Source organism: Danio rerio, chromosome 2 (genome assembly GCF_049306965.1).
Source record: "Danio rerio strain Tuebingen ecotype United States chromosome 2, GRCz12tu, whole genome shotgun sequence".
Lineage (NCBI taxonomy): Eukaryota > Metazoa > Chordata > Actinopteri > Cypriniformes > Danionidae > Danio > Danio rerio.
Window position 1 is genome coordinate 53,187,915 of NC_133177.1, and position 17,086 is coordinate 53,205,000.

At 37.1% G+C, this 17,086-nt stretch overlaps 1 protein-coding gene across 4 annotated transcripts in view; it reads left to right on the forward strand.

Annotated features, from left to right (window-relative positions):
* wdr48b (WD repeat domain 48b) overlaps positions 1-13,695 on the forward strand; it is a 28,167-nt gene extending 14,472 nt beyond the window's left edge. For all 4 annotated transcript variants that reach the window (XM_005168422.5, XM_005168423.5, XM_073912689.1 and 1 more), the window contains 10 exon segments: positions 1,554-1,656; positions 3,454-3,551; positions 3,628-3,735; positions 3,865-3,961; positions 5,756-5,851; positions 6,197-6,302; positions 6,622-6,709; positions 7,066-7,142; positions 10,608-10,800; positions 12,964-13,695. In XM_005168422.5, the coding sequence (XP_005168479.1) occupies positions 1,554-1,656; positions 3,454-3,551; positions 3,628-3,735; positions 3,865-3,961; positions 5,756-5,851; positions 6,197-6,302; positions 6,622-6,709; positions 7,066-7,142; positions 10,608-10,800; positions 12,964-13,059 (1,062 nt within the window). In that variant the 3' untranslated portion in view covers positions 13,060-13,695.
* Positions 13,696-17,086: the final 3,391 nt, after the last annotated feature.

Genomic DNA, 17,086 nt, shown 5'->3' on the forward strand with positions numbered 1-17,086 from the left:
CTAAAATCATTCTGCATAAATCCGCAGATTTTTTACAAAATTCTTCGCAAAAATAGCAAAAAATATCCACAGATTCTGTCTGGCCATAATATTCAGGTCTGTACTTATAAAATTTGTGTGATCATTAAGTTGATTAAAAAGTATGTAATAATAGTGTGGGTTAAGCTTATCAATCTCTTATCCAGTCTGTCATGGCAGTTTTCGTTTTGAAGGCATTGTTTGTTCTCTATTCTCTTTTTATGTTCTCTTTTTTTCGTTATCTATTTTGCGCTCCACATCTCCTCATTCTTCTCTTAATTTTGAACATGTGACTGTAATCGAGCAATGCAATAATATCCAGCTGCAACTGAGGAGGGGTGGAATATTTTTTTGATTTAATAAAGTACAATAATATACTCGTATAAAATGCCAAATAAACATTTAAAAATATAAATTTTATTTAGTTTTTTTATTTGAAACTTTTCATAAGGATCATTTCAAAAATAGTTTTGGCACAATGGCCCCCCCCCCCCCCCCCCCCCCCCCCACCCCCCCATGTGTGGCGCCCCTATGCAGTGCACTGCATATACTGCACACCCACGTTTTGCGCCACTGATTGCTAAAAGAATATAATTTCACCAAATGATCTGAATAGCTCTATTTGGAAAGATTTCATTCATTTAGATCGACTGATATGATCAAGTCTTTTTCTATGCAGTGCATCTGCATAACTTATAAAAAATTACAAGCCAAGGTGCTAATTTATACCTTAGAATTTTATAGTCATACATTTTCAACAAATTTGATGTAGTTTATAGCGTCTTTATACTACCAAAAATGTATGATATCTCTTATCATATAGCAGAATGAACATCTATACTATACTATAGCAGAATGACAGATTACATTTTTTTGACTTGTATGTAAAGTCTTTGACATCATTTGGAGTATTAAAACATATTTCTCGCTTTGCAGTAGTCAAATTATACTTTTTAAAAAAATGTTTATCCTTAATTTTGTTATCTTGGAAATTACCTTGCCATGATTAAAGCATATATAATTTGCAATATACAGCTTTTTAACTTAATCTGCAATTTAAATGCTTAACTAGGTTAATTAGGTTAACTAGAGAAGTTAGGTTAATTATGCAAATCACTGGGCAACAGTAGTTTGTTCTGTAGCCAATCAAAACATAATAATTTCTTAAGGGGGCTTATAATATTGACCTTTGCTAAAAGAATAAAAGAAAAAACTGTTGGGCTAATAATTCTGTCTAATAATTTGTTTAATATATATCATTCGAATCATATTCGAAGCATATTTTATAAAAAAAAAAAAAGAATTGCATGTAGAAAAATGTTAGTATTTTCATAAATAACATCATCAGATTTGGTAAAACATGAGGACTATGATTGTTATTCTCAACAACTGACAACTTGACTAAAGTACTTACTATCTGATTCTAACAATTGTGCTGTTTTTCTTGTTGCCTCAAAACGAAGATGTTCTCGCATATATTGTGTGCTTAATCAGCTCATGTGTGTTTCTCTTTGTTTGTTTTTCAACATTGTCAGTCTTTAAAGGCTATGCACAACTTCAGAGCATCAGGAGACTATGACAATGACTGCAGCGCCCCTTTAACCCCACTGTGCACACAGCCAGAGCAGGTCATTAAAGGTAAAAGGCCATAAGTGTATGCTACAACAGCAATCTCAACTCAAAGGAACACTCCACTTTTGAGTTTTACAATTTTTTTTTTATCCATTCACCTGATCTAACAGCCAGCACTTTTAGCTTAGATTAGCATATATAATTGAATCGGATTAGACATCTCACTTTTAAAAAAAATGCATGAAAGAGTTTTGACAATTTTTCGATAATGACTTTTCAGTAGTTACATTGTGTACCAATGTGACGTAAGACTGACGTGAATCGATGTTTATCAGGCCCATATGGATGGGAACTATACTCTCACTCTAGTGTAATATTATAATAGATTGTGTGTGTGTATTTGGGATGCACTGAAATTGATTTTTTGGCTGATATCGATAACCGAAAAGTCTTGAGATTTGGGAGCAGATAGCCGATATACTATAGCCGACAATTTTAATATTTATTTATAAACGTTTAATTTTTTCATACATTGAACGAAAAAAAAAAATTCATAAAAGTTTGAACTGATCTTATAAATGGAATAGTCTACTGAAAGCTATAATTTAATTTGCCGCTGCTTGTCAATCCGACAACGCTTCTGTGTTCGTTCTTGCTGTCAATTGCAAGAAAAATGGTGGATGAAAGGTTTATGATAAACCGCTGTGAGTTTGAAACTGAAGGCACTGTGTGATGAAGTCAGATTAGAAAGTCAAATTTTGATACAATACCTGAACATTGAGCACAGATTACTTAATGACAAACACTGCATAATATAAAGACAGAATGTGGCGGACAGTTGAGAACCCCTATGCTGGACTCAGTGACTGGCGCACCTCTCCCCTGTGCTGCTGTGAAGGCTCTGTCGGCTCACTGTGTGTGTGCACACGTGGTAATAGCCATCACATGCGCTCGTTATTATGATTAGAAATATGCAGATCAAACTGAATACAATCTTACATCAACAACACATGGCAAACAATGCGTTGATAAGAACATATAATCATATTAGATTACAAACAACCCAACGAGTTGTTTAGCACGTGTGCTTCACTGCTGTGATGAAGTAATATTTTTCATGAGGCGATATGAACCAAAATACAAAATGACTCTCTATTAAACATATCTACAGTGATAAGGAATATGGTTACTTACTGAGTTATTAACACACAGCAATACCACACAAAGACAGGACGGACTTTGAAGGAATACCCAAATTGAAAGAAGCTCCGTAGTGCACTGGACAAGTCTGAACAAGTTCCACCCACGCAAGTGCGAGGCAGGCAGTTCTCTATAATTACATTATCTATCTGCTTAAAGATATCGGCCTAATTTTGACATCGGACCGATAACGATAATCTTAAAAATAGCATTTATCGGCCGATAACGATATGGCCGCCGATATATTGTGCATCCCTAGTGTGTATAAAATATGTTCATACTGTGTTGTATTAATCTATAATTATAATAATTGCATTGGTCGTATTGCACAATAAAGAAAAGTCAAGCTTTTAAATAGGAAAATTATAAAAACCCTTCGGTCATTTTTAAACAAGATGCTAATGGTCTAATCCGATTCAATGATTTATGCTAGGTTAAGCTACAAGTGCTCCTGCCAGACCCTGAGATCGGCTAAAAGTATTCAAAAATAGTAATGGAAAAAGTAAAATGAGCCCATTTTCTAAAAAAGTTAAGTTTCCTTTAAAACAGGAGGTTGAGGTAGTTCTGTGCAATTGTTAAAACGTAAACTATTAAGTGTGCTGGTTGTAAAAAAAACACCTAAATGCTTAAATATCTTGTTTTTTTTCTATAAATAACTTTCAGGAGGCACCAGCATTGTCCAGTGTCATATCCTCAATGACAAAAGGCACATACTCACTAAAGACACCAACAACAGTGTGGCATTCTGGGATGTCCTTAAGGTAAAAATTTATCGTGAGAAGCGTTTTGTGGAATCTTTTGGTCTACCATTGCGTAATCTTCCTCTGTGTTTTGTAGGCCTGTAAGGGGGAAGATCTGGGTAAAGTGGACTTTGATGAGGAAGTTAAAAAGAGGTTTAAGATGGTCTATGTGCCAAACTGGTTTTCTGTAGATCTCAAAACTGGGGTAAGGATTCAAATGAATGACGTTTGCAAAGGGATCATGTTTTTAAATTAATAAAGGTGAAGTAAATGTGTGTCTGTAAAATGTGGAAGTACATTGATAATAAAATAAAAGTGCTCACCTCTGTTTTAGATGCTGACTATAACGCTGGATGAAAGTGATTGTTTCGCGGCATGGGTGGCAGCTAAAGATGCTGGGTTCACCAGCCCAGATGGATCTGACCCTAAGTGTAAGGTCTTCTGCTTTGTTCATGGATTGTTTTGCTGTATTGTTTTTCAGCATAATATATGAATATTAAATATTTATGCAGAAAAATGCTCTTCTTGAAGCAATTTAAAACACTGTTAATTAGGGAATATAAGATTGTTCTGTTTCTTTCCAAAGCTGGGACTTGACTTGAAATGCTGCATCAATAATTAGCAAATAAAACACTTTTCCATCCAATGTGTTACAAGTATGGACTGTAAAAAATATAAGGTGTAGTATCCGTGACGTCACCTGTAGGTTTCTGAAGAGCGCAAATAAAGCTACAAGTAGGAATGGCCAGCAGTAATCATTTTGTTAGAGCATCATCGCACCAACCGGCGGTTACCAAACAAGGGGAAAAAAGAGCTACAGATGCCTGCTAGCATTTTGCTTAAACAGGCTTTTTTTTGAGAGAAACACATAATACTTCATTACCTGCAACTCGTTTGTGTTCTGACCACATGTGATTGGTTGTGCACTATATCAATAGTGTTTAGACTTTTAAAATCACAGTTGGAATACATTGAGCCACTAAGCATTGTTCTTATGGTGTTTTTCTGCAAGAGGAAAACATAAATTACTTCCAAATACTTTAAATATAGCCTGTGTTAGTAAATTCAAGGCTGTTTATGAAATCCAGGCACAACACAGAATAACAACGTTTCAGATGACTGCTCTAGAGCCTTCACCTAATCAATCTGTCAGATTTTGGAGTGCATTACAGATCTAAAAATATTATAAATTGTAAATGATCTTACATAAAACAAATACATTTATAGACTTGATAATTAAGTATATAAGAATTTCACTAACCTATGAAATAGAGGCCATTTGAATGATTTGTGAGCACAATTAAGTAAACACAACATGCCATATTATCTGATGATTGTAGGAAATAATTCCAAAAAGCAACTGACTGTGTAAAGCCACAGAAAACAAAACAAAAATATGATGAATATGCCAAGTTCAGCAGCTAATCGGCCGGAATCAGCTGAGGTGATGAGACAGCGACTAGCGAGACCTAGCTGTCACTCAAGTGGCCACGCCCTTAATTATGCAGACTTAATATAACTCAATATAAATGAAACGATGATGAGTTATAAAAAAAAATTCACCCCCCTCACAGTTGTCATGAAGGGTAGTATTAGCTGTATACACCAAACCGTTTTTTGTATCAGGCTGTAAACACCCTTTTTTCTGCTGTAAACTTGGTTATTTTAACAGTGGGGTCAATAGAAATGTGCTCTAAAGCAGAATTTTGATGAATTTCTGTTTCTGTTACATTCATATTAGCTTCACTAGGGAGAGTGGGATGTTGCCGCTTGGTTTCAAGTTGGTGCAACTGGGGAAACCACTGTAGCTCGTGTTTTCTGTAATAAAATGATTTGTGCTTCACACTGTTTGGTTGTCATGTTTGTTGGAAATCAGGATTGACAGGATTTAGCTTTTGTATTTCAGCATCACGAAAAAACATTTGACAAAATAGTAATATTTTTTAATAGCTAAACTCACTTGAGTTTTGCATTGGGTTTACATTGAATGCATTGTTAAATGTTTCATTTAAATATCTTACCTAATGAAAGAAATACTTTTGTTATGCATTTGAATATTTCAAGGCACATCTAACATTACTTTCCATGTACCAAAATACATATATAATTACATAGATGAAAAAAATATCGCTATTATGCAGCTAAACAGTATGATTATTTTAATGTGTTAGCTTTTTTGTTTGTATGCTTGTTTTTTAATGATTATTTATATTTTTCATATTCAGTGAATCTTGGTGGGCTGCTCTTGCAGGCCTTGTTGGAGTTTTGGCCCAGAACTCATATAAACCCAATGGAAGAGGAGGAAAATGAGCTCAACCATGGTAGACATATTCACTTTTATAATGGCTTTTATTTTAAACCCTAGACTATATATTGAATCAATAATCAACATGTGCAGCTGTTCAGAATTTAAGTTTCAATAGCAATACGTTTTTTATTAGTTTTTTCTATCAATACATTTTAGTTATGCATATGTCATATTTGATGAAACTATGCTAAATCCACTGAATTCTACAAAGGATGCATATTTATTCTTGTACTCTAGTTGTGCAGTGTATTGTCTCCAGTCTAATTATTTCTGAAATTCAGATGTCTTTTTTTAAACACTACCTCTATACAGTACAGTGGTTTCTGACTAATCATCTTCTGTGTGTTTTTGTCTGCAGTAAACGGTGAACAGGAGAGTCGAATTCAAAAGGGCAATGGCTACTTCCAGGTTCCACCACACACTCCTGTGATCTTTGGTGAAGCAGGAGGGCGAACATTATTTAGGTCAGAATAACTATGATATAGTGACTATGACTTTTCAACTTGGTTGGATGGATAGATAGATAGATAGATAGATAGATAGATAGATAGATAGATAGATAGATAGATAGATAGATAGATAGATAGATAGATAGATAGATAGATAGATAGATAGATAGATAGATAGATAGATAGATAGATAGATAGATAGATAGATAGATAGATAAGACTAAGACTAAGACTACAGATAGATAAGACTATAATTTGATTTAATTTTTAAAATAATTGGACTTTTCTTTCACAGAACTTGTCTTTTTACAATCCGTTTTCACTGCAATTTTAGGTTATTATGCCGTGATTCTGGAGGAGAGACGGAGTCTATGTTACTGAATGAAACCGTACCTCAGTGGGTTATCGATATCACTGTAGATGTGAGTGTTTCAAATTTCACAATCAACTCAATAATTTGTTTTTGATTGCATGTTAAAGATTGCATATTATTTACTTTACATGTGTTTTTAAACCTTTGTGAGTTTATTTCTTTTGCACAAAAAAGAAGATAGTTTGAAGTATGCTGGTTGCTGGCACACATCAACTTTTTTGATGGTAAAAAATGACTATGTGTGCCATCTACCGGCATTTTTACCAGCAATATCATCTTCTGTGTTTGGCAGAGAAAAGAAACTCAAATAGGTTTTCAACAAGGGAAGGGTAAATGACTAAATGATTAATGAATGTGTTTTTTTATTTTTGGATGAACTATCCTAACAATGTTTCCTCCTTTCAGAAAAACATGCCAAAATTCAACAAGATCCCATTCTACCTCCAACCTCATTCATCATCTGGGGCCAAAACGCTCAAAAAGTAGGTTGTGTTTGGAAAAGGTGTTGAAATTAAAAGCACTAAGGATTATTCTACTTTTGTTTTTAAAGCTGCAGTATGTAAGTTTGACACCCAGTGACTGAACTAGGTATTACATTCTTGGATCAAAACAAAAACAAGTGCCAGGTTGCCAGATTGACCAACTGGAACGAGTCTGACAATCGAGCCTAAAGGCTGATTCAAGTCTTGTTCTAAATAAAAGCAACAGCATGCGATAGAAGTAATACTCTCCATATTAAAAGGAGTTTTTGTTCTAACCAACACCTGAAATTTTTATTTTAGAAACGGCTTAAATTACTTAAAGCTGAACTACAGAAGGCTGACAATGATGATGATTCAGCATGTACGTTTAATAATGTTAAAGAGGTTTAGTATGTATTAATTACATTATAAACCTTACCATTTCATTAGCGAGTGCATATTCAGTGTTTCTGAATGACTGTATTTAAATTTCTGTCGTGTTTTGTCTGGTGCAATCAGCCAAATTGCTTATCACTGCAAATCTCGTCACGTAACGTGTTTTGACACAGGGTTACAATGTAACCTGCTCACCTAATGTTTACTCTCGTAATATTATTTTCTAATTAATAACCTCTTGTGGAACTCTGAATCTGCATCTCATTTCGGAGTCTGCTACTGTCCACCGGAGATCGCATTTTGGTCACGGATGCATGCTTTCAGAGTCTTTTTGAATGAAATATGCTGTTTTCCACCAATGCAACCGGTGATGCTGAAATATAATTGGTTAAACTGGCATTGGGCGAGTTAAAAGAACCAAAAAAAAGACAGCCGTTCCGGCACATAACGCACGTTTTCAAAGCAGAATATCTGACTTCAGCATTGTTTTTCAGATAAACAAGAATGTTCACTTAGCATGTTTCTTAAATATCTGCAAACATATTATGGTATTTTTATACTTTAGAGGAGAAAAACTTGCATACAGCACCTTTAGTTAAACACTATTTAGACATACTATGAGTCTATTTTGAAGTGTGTTTAGGTGTTCTTGTGCGTGTTGGAAATCCTTGAATTGGATTCTGCTGTTTTTAAGGTTTGAAAAGTCTTTAGCTTTTGGATAAAGTGCTTGAAACTACTTGAAAATATAGTTATTCTGCTTTCATAATAATTAGTTCTTAAATAGGTAAATAATAATGAGTTAAATAAAATAAATATTTTTTAAGTCTGTGCGTATGCACATTTACAATGTGAGTTAATTACACTTCAGAGAGTAAATGACTAGGGGTGTAACGGTTCGCAAAAACCACTGTTCTGTTCGATACAACACAGTGGTGTCACGGTTCGGTATGTTTTCGATACAGCAAAAAAAGAAAAAAGCCTGAGGATTTCTCTGATTTTAATTTACTGGCCCTATTATTAGTTAACAATAATAACTGTACTGTGTTCTCACGGGTGGTGTCTGATATTGCACAGATGATATTGACATATAACTTATTATTTGCGTGCATTATCTTAATAGCAGTAACGGTCTTTTCATGAGCTGCAATATTAGTTTCATCTCAGTGAATGCATGCTCTTTAGCGATGGTGAACACGGTGTCAGTCGCACGATTGACAGCATCGTGATGATTAATTATGTTAGAACATCTCGTGCTTAATGTGTAGATTCAGTGGCAAACACTGTTACCTGAAAACTCTGTCCCACCGGCTTTACGGTGAATGCTTTAGTCATTTTCATAGCAGACTTTAAACACTGGAAGTCTTTTATCCACTCTTCAAAAAGTGTAAATGCTGGATTGACATTCATTACATTTGTTCCTTTGGTGGTTTCTATAACTAAATCTGTCAGTGTTATTTTCATTCTCTCGTATCCAGACCTTTACGTTTTTGCGGCTGTAGCTTCCTGTCATTGGAACTCAGCCATTGACAGCGATATTAACCAATCCATTCGCTTTCTGTTCTAGCGCAGTGGGCCAATAAGAAGAGCTTGAAGGTGGGGCAAGCATTGTGGGCTTAGTTTACTGCAACTTGACATGTCAACTGTTTTAAACCATTCCCGAGTGCTGCATTTGCTGTTTTTAGATGCTTAATGCGTGAATGCCTCCCAATTCCGCGCACGTGGTGAACATTTTGCTGTGAAAACTGGTCGCACGACATCAATTTTATGCACTCCCAAATATATTTTAACGTCGCATATATAAAATTTTGGGCGCATATGCAACCAAAACAATTAGTTGCAATTTCGAGCCCTGTCTCATATCCACAGCTTTAAATGTACCGAAAACAAAGTGTTCCCAAACGCCAGAACTGCTGTTGGTTATAGGAGGATTACATTAACAGTATACCCATTTTGCGAGCTAGTGCAGTGTTTGCCAAACCGAAAGTCTCGTACAGAACTGTTCAATACGAATACGTGCATCGTTACATCCTTATAAATGACAGTAATTCAATGTTGGGCTTGGAGAAAACATGCCATCACATTTTTTCTTAGAATACTGTACTGCACTATACTACTAAACTGTACTATATATAGTAAAGACTACTTCATTTAGTAAACCCTTTGGGAAGTTTGATAAACTAATTTTGAGAGGAACACATGATATTATTGATAGATAGACAGCTGGTCTCTCACCTGTAATCATCAATGAACCTATCAGATTAATCCAAGCCTACAATAAATAGACCATTTCACCTTACTTCTCTTACCTTCGTTTTGGAAAAATCCCCCCCTTCCACCCCATCTCCCCCTTTTCCTCCTCTACTAGAGGGAGTTCACTGGAACTACCTGCTCTTGGACCGCCTTAAATGCTAAATTACCATGTGGTAGCCCTGGGCTCAATTATCTCAGACCTCAGGCTTCTCTCCTGGGACAGCATGCCAAACCTGCCATTATTATCAAGCAATATCTAAGTGTGAACTCTTAAATGTACAATTGAGGAAGCATTTAGCGATTTAACAAGAAGAGGCAATACACGCAAGAATTACACAATGGATCTCTTCAGAGAATTAAGTGCTAGAGTTAGGAGGGAGTAGTGTTATTTTATTTATTTATTTATTTATTTATTTAAGAGAGAAGAGTGTTTCTGCAGGTGGTTTGTCAAGCCCACTTACCTGTGTGAAGCTCACTTCATAAATGCACAATGTTTTTCTATTTCTTTTCTTTTTTTAAATGTCGAGTGATCTTAAGAAACTATCAGGTGCAATTTTTTTCTACAGATAGTTTTTCAAGCCCACTCACCTGTGGGAGGCACACTCAGAATTTGCATAATGTTTTGAGGCTGTTGTGTGGTGTGGAAAGTGACAATAACACGTAGCATCAGATATATGTAGCATAGTATGTAAATATGTCATTTGCCACACCTGTAAAGTTCTGGAAATCATTTGAAAATGCATCTGGAAAGTGTTTGAAAAGTGCTTAGATTTGACTTGTTTAGTGTTTTTTTCCGAGATCAAGGTTTTGGAGATCCTAATCCCGCTCTGTTGTTTTCAGGGATCGCCTGTCAGCTAGCGACATGCTGCAGGTGCGCAAAGTGATGGAGCACGTTTATGAGAAGATCATCAACCTGGACACGGAGTCGCAGGCCACCAGCTCCTCAGCCAATGACAAGCCGGGTGAGCAGGAGAAAGAGGAGGACGTGTCGGTGATGGCTGAAGAGAAGATTGAGCTCATGTGTTTAGATCAGGTTAGACATGCTATCGGATTCTTTAATGCTTCTAGACACGAATAAAAGAATAAAATAATGTACTGATTATTTGCTGTTCAACACTCTATTTTCCCTCAGATGCTGAAACTAATGTAAATAAGGTGACAGTTGATGGTTTTTTAATTGCTTTGGGATTGTTTTCGAATTTCTTATCAGTGCAGTCCAGTTAAGGCTGATTTATACTTCTGCGTCAAACACCGGCGTATGCTACGGTGCTGACGCATAGCCCTTCGCTGTGGCCGTCGGCGTCGCTGACGTGCACCTCTCAAAAAATGTAACTACACGTCACAGCCTCTGTGATTGGTTGGCTTGGTAGTGCTGAAGAGTCTGGGAGGGACCGAGAGCCGCGTGAATGGTGCGAGCCTGATGGAGCGATTGTTTACAAGTGTGGAGTCCCATGAAGGAGCTCCTGATGGAAAGTTTTGTTTTGTGTTTACCTCATAGTTAAAGTTGTTGCACCTCCGCACTTGTACATACAGGAAGTGTTCAGGAAAAGCAAAACAGCAGCGAAGAAACTCGACACAGAGGAACATTTACACCTCACTGCCAACTAGCGTTTTAGAAGTGTTAATGCAGACCATCAGAGACAGCGCGCAGAAGTATAAATGCACAGCTACGCGCGTTGCATGCGCCGTGGGTTACGCCGGTCACTTGACGCAGAAGTATAAACCAGGCTTTAGTTTTGTTAAATCTGTCACATTGATTAACCCAGGGTTAAAAGTGGCTTTAATCTCAGTTAAACAGTTTTAAAATACTGTAACATAATAACTTGAGTAAATCCTTCTCTGCTTCATATGTTTGGTCGCTTTTAACCTACATTTATGAATTAATGCTCATTAATGCACTAAATTTTGTTAAAATTTCAGGGAGTTTTATGTAATCTACACTGTGTTGCTTGAATTAGTGTCATTTTTTTAAGTTGGTGAAGTTTTGTAATTGTGTTATTTTAATATTTTATTTTAATTAATTCATTTAATTATGTATGTGTAAATATTCTGATTTTATCTCTGCAACTAACTAAGTTTCTTTAAATGTTATTTTATTTAAAGTATTGAAAGATTATGTTTTTAGATTTAATTAACTCTGGTTCAGACAGGCCTGTTCACACCACCGCAAACAACTATGAAAATAATAATAAAAAATATGTTAAACCTTTAGAAATCACTCTAAATTTAAAAAAAGCTCTCAATCACCTCTTTAACAAGCTTTAACAATGAAGTCACTTAATATTGTTGTAATTTCTTTCATTATTCTACCTTTCAAGTAATTCTTCCAGCAAATGATTTATAAAAACATTGACAATGTTAAAGTGGCAGATGATAAATATTTACAATGAAAATTATGATGATTCTAATAAACACAAAATTAGCATATATTGATAAATATGGATGCTGCTAATATAGTTTTAGTTTGTTGTGTGAACAGTCTTAAATGGAACAAAACAGTCCTTCAGCCACATTGTTAAAGGGAAAGTTCACCCAAAAATGAAAATCGACATCAACTTATTGTTTACCTGTTCCAAACATGTTTTAGTTGAACACAAAAGAAGATATTTTGAAAAATGTTGGAAACCTGTAACCATTGACTTCCATAGTATTTGTTTTTCCTATTATGGAAGTCAAAGGGTTTCAGCATTCTGTAAAACATCTTCTGTAGTGTTAAAAAAAAAAAAACTCATAAAGGTTTGAAAACACTTGATGGTGAATGCATAGTGGCTGCGTCTGAAATTACATTCTTCAATGATATATAGTACGATTAAAACAGTATATGAGCTGAGTAGTATTTCCAAATTTGAAAAACATTATGCAAGAAATTCCCGAATGACTTCAAGCGAGATTCTGAAGTGCACATTGGATAAACGCTATGCTATCCCATGATGCACCACGAGAGAATTCCAGCATGGGTCAGTCACGTAATCATGACAAAATGGCGTATGGCAAAATGTAGTACGTCCGAGTTTCCTTTATATTGCTCACATTCATATTGTGTAGAACATACCTTTCTAATGGTGAAGTTGTACATTCAAATTCAGTAATAGGGGATTTTGGATGCAGCCAGTGAGTACATTTTTGTTTTTGGGTGAACTGTCCCTTTAAATTAATTTGTGATTTGTTTTTAACAAATGCTTGCTGTATTTTACAGGTCTTGGATCCAAACATGGACCTCAGGACTGTGAAGCATTTCATCTGGAAGAGTGGAGGAGACCTGACCATTCACTATCGACAGAAATCCACATGAAGACCTCTAATCGCTGTACAGAGCCCGTCACGTTCAACCCACATCACTCTGACTTCCAGAAGAAGCATCCCAGAATGCCCTGCTCTTCTCAGGTTTGACCGTCACCTTCAAGGAATTTTCTTTTTGTCCTTCTCTCTTTTGCAGTGGCTAAAATAACAGAGCCAGACAGTCGGTGGAAGGTTTAAGACTAGAGATTGACGCAGGTGTCATGACATGCTGTGAACTGAGACTTCATCATTCGTCTGCCTTCATTTCAGATTTTTCTTTTGTATATTTATTACTGTTGTGTTTGCGAATGTGTCTTGTCCAGCTTAACAATAATAATGATGATGCACACGTATACTTCCATTCTCAAGTCTGAAACATTCCTGATGGCGTTTCTGATGGAGATCCAGAACTGAAAACATGCTTTTTTATCGTCCCTATTTTTTTGTCCTCCACAAGTAAGCTACTTTTATTGTCTAGATTTAACAGGATGTTCACCCAAAATTAAAATGAATCTACATTTTTTTTACTCTGGTACATCAAAGCTTCAAAAGTACAGCAAATTCTGTTAAACACGCTGTATATTATGAATATTTTAGTGGTAATCAATATGCAACAAATAAATACAATATAACGTGCTGTTTAATAAAACACACCGACTGTTGTTCGCATCATTTCCAAGCAAAAACTCTAGGCTACAAGATCCAGTTCTGAAAAGTCTTCTGTCTTCAGTGTTTTTGATACATAAATGTTGCTAACGTATTATTGTAGCCCAGTTCGCGCTGTTTACAGTGGTATTCACCACTTATACACTACCTGACTAAAGTCTTGTCGTCTATCCAAGTTTTAGGAAGAACAAATAATAACTTGACTTCTAGTTGATCATTTGGAATCAGAAGTGGCTTTTATGAAAGGCAAAGGCCTCTAGATTACGCTTATTTTTATCAAAATAAAATATGATCATGCCTGGATTTTCAATTATTTAATTAGGACAGTAAGGTCTGACTTTGCTTATAAGCTCATCTGGAATAAAAAAAAAATTAAAGAAAGCATTCTTGCAGGACTCCCAGAGTTTATCAAGATTCTTTAGATTCATCTTCAATGCCTCCTCCATCTTACCCCAGACATGCTCAATAATGTTCATTTCTGGTGACTGGGCTGGCCAAATATGAGAAGGAGCGCTATCCTGCTGAAGAATTTGCCCTCTCCTGTGGTTTGTAATGTAATGCCACAGCCATATCACCCTGCAGCCCAAGACCGGTTACTCACTGAAGCTAAGCAGGGCTGAGCCTGGTCAGTACCTGGATGGGAGACCACTAGGGAACACTGGGTTGCTGTTAGAAGTGGTGTTAGTGAGGCCAGCAGGGGGCGCTCAACCTGTGGTCTGTGTAAGTCCTACTGCCCCAGTAAAAAGTGAAGGGGACACTACACTGTCAGTGGGCGCCGTCTTTCGGATGAGACTTTAAACCGAGGTCCTGACTCTCTGTGGTCATTAAAAATCCCATGGCACTTCTCGTGAATGAGCAGGGGTGTAACCTCTAGTCCCTCTATCGGCCCTTACGATCATGGCCTCCCAATCATCCCCTTCCACCGAATTGGCTTTATCACTGTCTCTCCACTCCACCAATAGCTGGTGTGTGGTGAGCGCACTGGCGCCGTTGTCCTGTTGCAGCCGTCGCATCATCCAAGTGGATGCTGCACACTGGTGGTGGATTGGAGAGACCCCCCTCATGATTGTGAAGCGCTTTGGGTGTATGGGAATACACAATAAATGCGCTATATAAATACACATTACATTACATAATAGGCAGCACAAATGTCTTGATACCTCAGGCTGTTGATGTTGCCATCCACTCTGCAGATCTCTCGCACGCCCACATACTGAATGAAACCCCAAACCATGATTTTTTTCTTCACCAAACTTGACTGATTTGTGTGTGAATCTTCGGTCCATGCGGATTCCAATATGTCTTCTGCAGTATTTGTGATGATTCATCTTTCTGGACGTTCACAGTTTATCTATGTGGGGGGGTCACAGATCACGTACTGTTGCTTTATGTTATGGTGTCCCCCAAGGGTCAGTACTTGGTCCACTTCTCTTTAGTATTTGTATGTTGCCTCTTAGTCAAATCCTGCAAAAATGTGGAATTAGATATCATTGTGATGCCGATGACACACAGATCTATATTAACACTTCTCCCAATTCATGCCCATCAATGTCATCGTTAAACTGAAATTAAAGCTTGGATGCAACATAATTATCTTAAACTGAATAGTTAAAAGCCGAGATGTTATTGGTTGGCACTGCTTCTAACATCAAGAGGTTTAGTGAATTTGAGTTAACGGTTAATGGGTCTGTCTGATCGCCATCTCGCAGGTTCCAAATCTTGGTGTTCTCCTTGACGCTCAGCTTAGTCTGAAGCCTCATTTTAAACATTTAACTAAAACGGCCTTTTATCTTCTTCGAAATATAATCCGTCTTTTCCTCTCGAGGATCGACGCTGAAGGGCTTGTCCATGCTTTTCTCTCGTCCAAAAATCTGCTGTGCGTGTGTTGACACATACATCATCTCTCTCACATCACTCCCGTACTCCAACAGCTTCACTGGCTGCCCGTCAGGTCTCGTATTGATTTCAAGATGTTGATTTTAACATATAAAGCAGTTCATGGTTGTGCTCCGGGTTACATTTGTGACTTGATATCCATTTCCTCTCCCTCTCGCTGTCTACGCTCTGCCTCGGGTCCTACGCTGTTTCAGCCTCGCTGCAAACTCAGCACTATGGGAGGTAGGGCGTTCTCTTTCCGTGCACCCAAACTGAGGAAGGCTCTTCCCACTAACATTAGGAATGCTGGTTCCTTGGACGGTTTTAAAGGGCCATGAAACCCCCTCGTTTCAACAGGGTGTTTTCACACCTCTACTTTGGAAAAAGTCAGAAAAGTGGGCGTGTCCAGCTCTGTTTAGGGGGGAGTGTCGGAGGAACTAAAGTGGGAGGGTGTGTGAGTGTCTATTTGGGCGCGCTGAATTTCAGAGTCAAAACACACAACCACAGCGGACAAAGTGACTGTGTTTACATGGACATCTGTAGTCGAATTATTTGCCAAATTATTAAATGGTGGACTTTAACTGCAGTTTGGCTCTTTCATTCAGGGAATTCATTCATGTCTCTCCCGATAAACGTGATATTTGATTCGAGGAACTGCTCTAAGCTTGTATTTTTCATGCAATGTTTGATACCGCACGGCGAATGAGAGAAAAAAAAACTCAGCATTTCCCGGAAACTTGGATGCACACGGCAGGTAGCGTCAGAAAGCCGCGTGTGTTATTCCGGTCACAAAATCCAACACGAGGTTATAGTTAAGTTGTAACTATTAGTGCTAACTTGTTTACTCTCGTTGCAATAGTTTGTTTGATATGAATAAAATACGAACTGAATAAACAAAGAGCACTGGTCGCTCACTTACCAAATCTGTAGAGACAGGACAATCACCAGCAACTAGAGCCGCGTCTTTATTAAGAGGAAACTAAAGTGAATCTGGATTTCAGCGTTTGCAGATGAGAACAGCTCTCAGGTAAACAATAATCCTCCTTAGACACGTAAGTTATTGTTGTCGCGGGTCGCGTACACTGTTAATCCACACGTGACTCCAGCTGCGCTCTCACAGAGAGAAAATGAAAACGAAACTTAATGGCAGCAAACTATAAAAGCAACACTTCACGCTTGTTTTGCCAACACAACGTGGCGTCTTTGCCGTCTACACTCTGACAGTTATGAATATTAATGAAGTTGCACAATAGAGCGCGCTAATTGGTTTGAACCAAGCCTTACTCATGCATTAATGCATCACACTGTAAGACATAATAAGACTCACTCTGGCACAGACGTCCAGTCTGCACGCTGGAATACACGCTATTATGTCATGGCCGTGATGCAGCTTCAAAAATTAGTTTCAAACAGGAAGTACGAATTTGCTTGAAATAACGCAAAAACAACCAATTTACACTTTTTAGTGAAATATAGGTGTCCTAATAGTGTTTTTAGCA